At 30.3% G+C, this 2,034-nt stretch overlaps 1 protein-coding gene across 1 annotated transcript; it reads right to left on the bottom strand.

Moving 5' to 3' along the window:
* Positions 1 to 16: 16 nt before the first annotated feature.
* Positions 17 to 1,107, bottom strand: LOC132748613 (uncharacterized). The gene is made up of 2 exons (XM_060738225.1): positions 676 to 1,107; positions 17 to 419 (listed from the first exon to the last, which is right to left on the bottom strand). Exons 1-2 carry the CDS (start codon positions 1,004 to 1,006, stop codon positions 58 to 60), a joined length of 693 nt encoding a protein of 230 aa, XP_060594208.1. The 5' UTR covers positions 1,007 to 1,107; the 3' UTR covers positions 17 to 57.
* Positions 1,108 to 2,034: the final 927 nt, after the last annotated feature.

Here is a 2,034-nt window from a genome sequence, read left to right as displayed (position 1 = left end):
AATTAGGTGGCTGAAATGTTACCAAACAGTTGTTCTCATCCAGTGCTCTTTTCATGTCTAAATGTGAAGAGAATGTAAGCATTTGCTCCTCAAAGTGGCTTTTGCGTTGCCACATTCTACTGATATTTTCCATTCAGTGCATTCAGGCTCTTTATTACATTTGCCACAATGCTTATTTTTGTATATCAACTGAGATACTGTTCCAGTACATGGTGCAACTTCTTCACTGCACAGTTCAATAACCGTTTTGTTGTCAGTATAACTTTCAAGACACGATCCTACCATATAGTATTTCAATTCAGTATCTTTTGGATAAAGCTTTGTATTTTCGCACGTGTATTCTACGTAACCAAAATGTGAGCCAGGGCAACAATTACCGAAATAAGCGCATGATCGATCACACTTACACCGAAAACAACCTGAAATGAAAAACATTTAATCTAACACTGAATTTTGAGAAATATTCTGAAGATAAAAATATATCAGAATAAATTAGACTTGAATATTTTGTTTTAATATACCGAAATTAAATGAATAATGAACAAAAAAGAGAAAGAAAGACAAAAATGAATACTACACCTTCTTTACCTTTTATCCAAATCTTTATGAATATTTTTGTATGTTCAAAATCACGACTCATTGTTAAATGTCTTCAAAATATATTCAGACACTTACCTGTTACAGTATCGTGCAATTCATCAGGATACACCAATGTATGGTTAATTTTAACATCACAAGCATCCTGCATTGGACAAATGGATGCATATTGTAAAAGAAGCTTTTGAAAATCCACATATCTTCCTGTCCTCTTTTCAATGAACTCTTCCACAAATGCACACGATGTTAAAGTTTCATTTAAAACAGTGGATTGCGTATTGCAAACTTTATTACCATTATCGTTACTTGTTGTTTCTAACGTATATCTGATATAATGAAAAAATATCAAGCAATTTATTGCTGCAACATATCCCTTACATAAAGCACGAATATTGAATATTTGTAACATATTCTGCGACTTGTGCGTTTATTTCAATACAAAACAGCAGTTACATGTAGGTCTTCAATCTTACAAGTACTTTTAAATTTTTTTGATACCGATGCAGCCAATGTCAGAATCGTTCAGATAGTTTTAGCATTAATTTGATCCTTATATACCTAATATCTGATTGTAATTGAATGTTAGTAATATAATGATCAGTGTGAGTTATTAATTTTTCCCTAGAGCTTTCTAAATAAATAATGAATCTGATAATCGCACCGTTCATCATCAAGGGAAACACTTCATGAAATTAAACCGTACTAGTAATATGAAAATGAGATTAATATATTGTGCAACAATTAATGGAAGTGCAACTATATGAATATTTATAAATAAGTACAGAAATATTTAGGAGATCATTCATTGGTGTATAAGTATACAAATGACGCAGAGGAAACTATGTAATTTACCTTTCTTCTTATTTCGTCCTATATAAAATTGTGAAAGCATTATTTTCGTCACTTAAACAAGTTTAATGTATACCAACACAATACAAATCGTATTTATTCTTTCGTAGCTACAAAATTGAGAAAACCGTATTATCTGGTGCAAGTGTTTTTTTCAAATTAAAAAGTGAAAAAAATACCTTTATGAAACAATAAAGTTTCGATATTTCCTTAAAAGCGAAGGGCATACATGCAGAAAATCAGTTAAATCTCTACAAAAAAGTAAAATATTAGGAACAATGCATTCTGTATTGCGAGTTGAATTACCGAGATATTCCCGTATATTAAAACTCTTTCAAGAATCGACCATATGATAATGGATACAACATTACTTAACCGTTTATTTATTAAATAAAATATTACATTAGATAGAGCTAAAGACCATTTAATTACAGGTATAAAATATGATAACAAGATCAACAAAGAAAGGCAGCACTCAATAAACGCTCAATGAAACTCAAAGCGTTTTATTGATAGTTTAAACAAAATTAGATTATAACAGTCATTAGACTAAATCAAACTACAGGAGGTCTTACAAAATGCATGCAT

Source organism: Ruditapes philippinarum, unplaced genomic scaffold (assembly GCF_026571515.1).
Source record: "Ruditapes philippinarum isolate M1 unplaced genomic scaffold, ASM2657151v2 ctg27372_1_1_1_1, whole genome shotgun sequence".
Lineage (NCBI taxonomy): Eukaryota > Metazoa > Mollusca > Bivalvia > Venerida > Veneridae > Ruditapes > Ruditapes philippinarum.
Note: the sequence above shows the minus strand (reverse complement) of the source record. Positions and strands in the feature narration are given on the sequence as shown.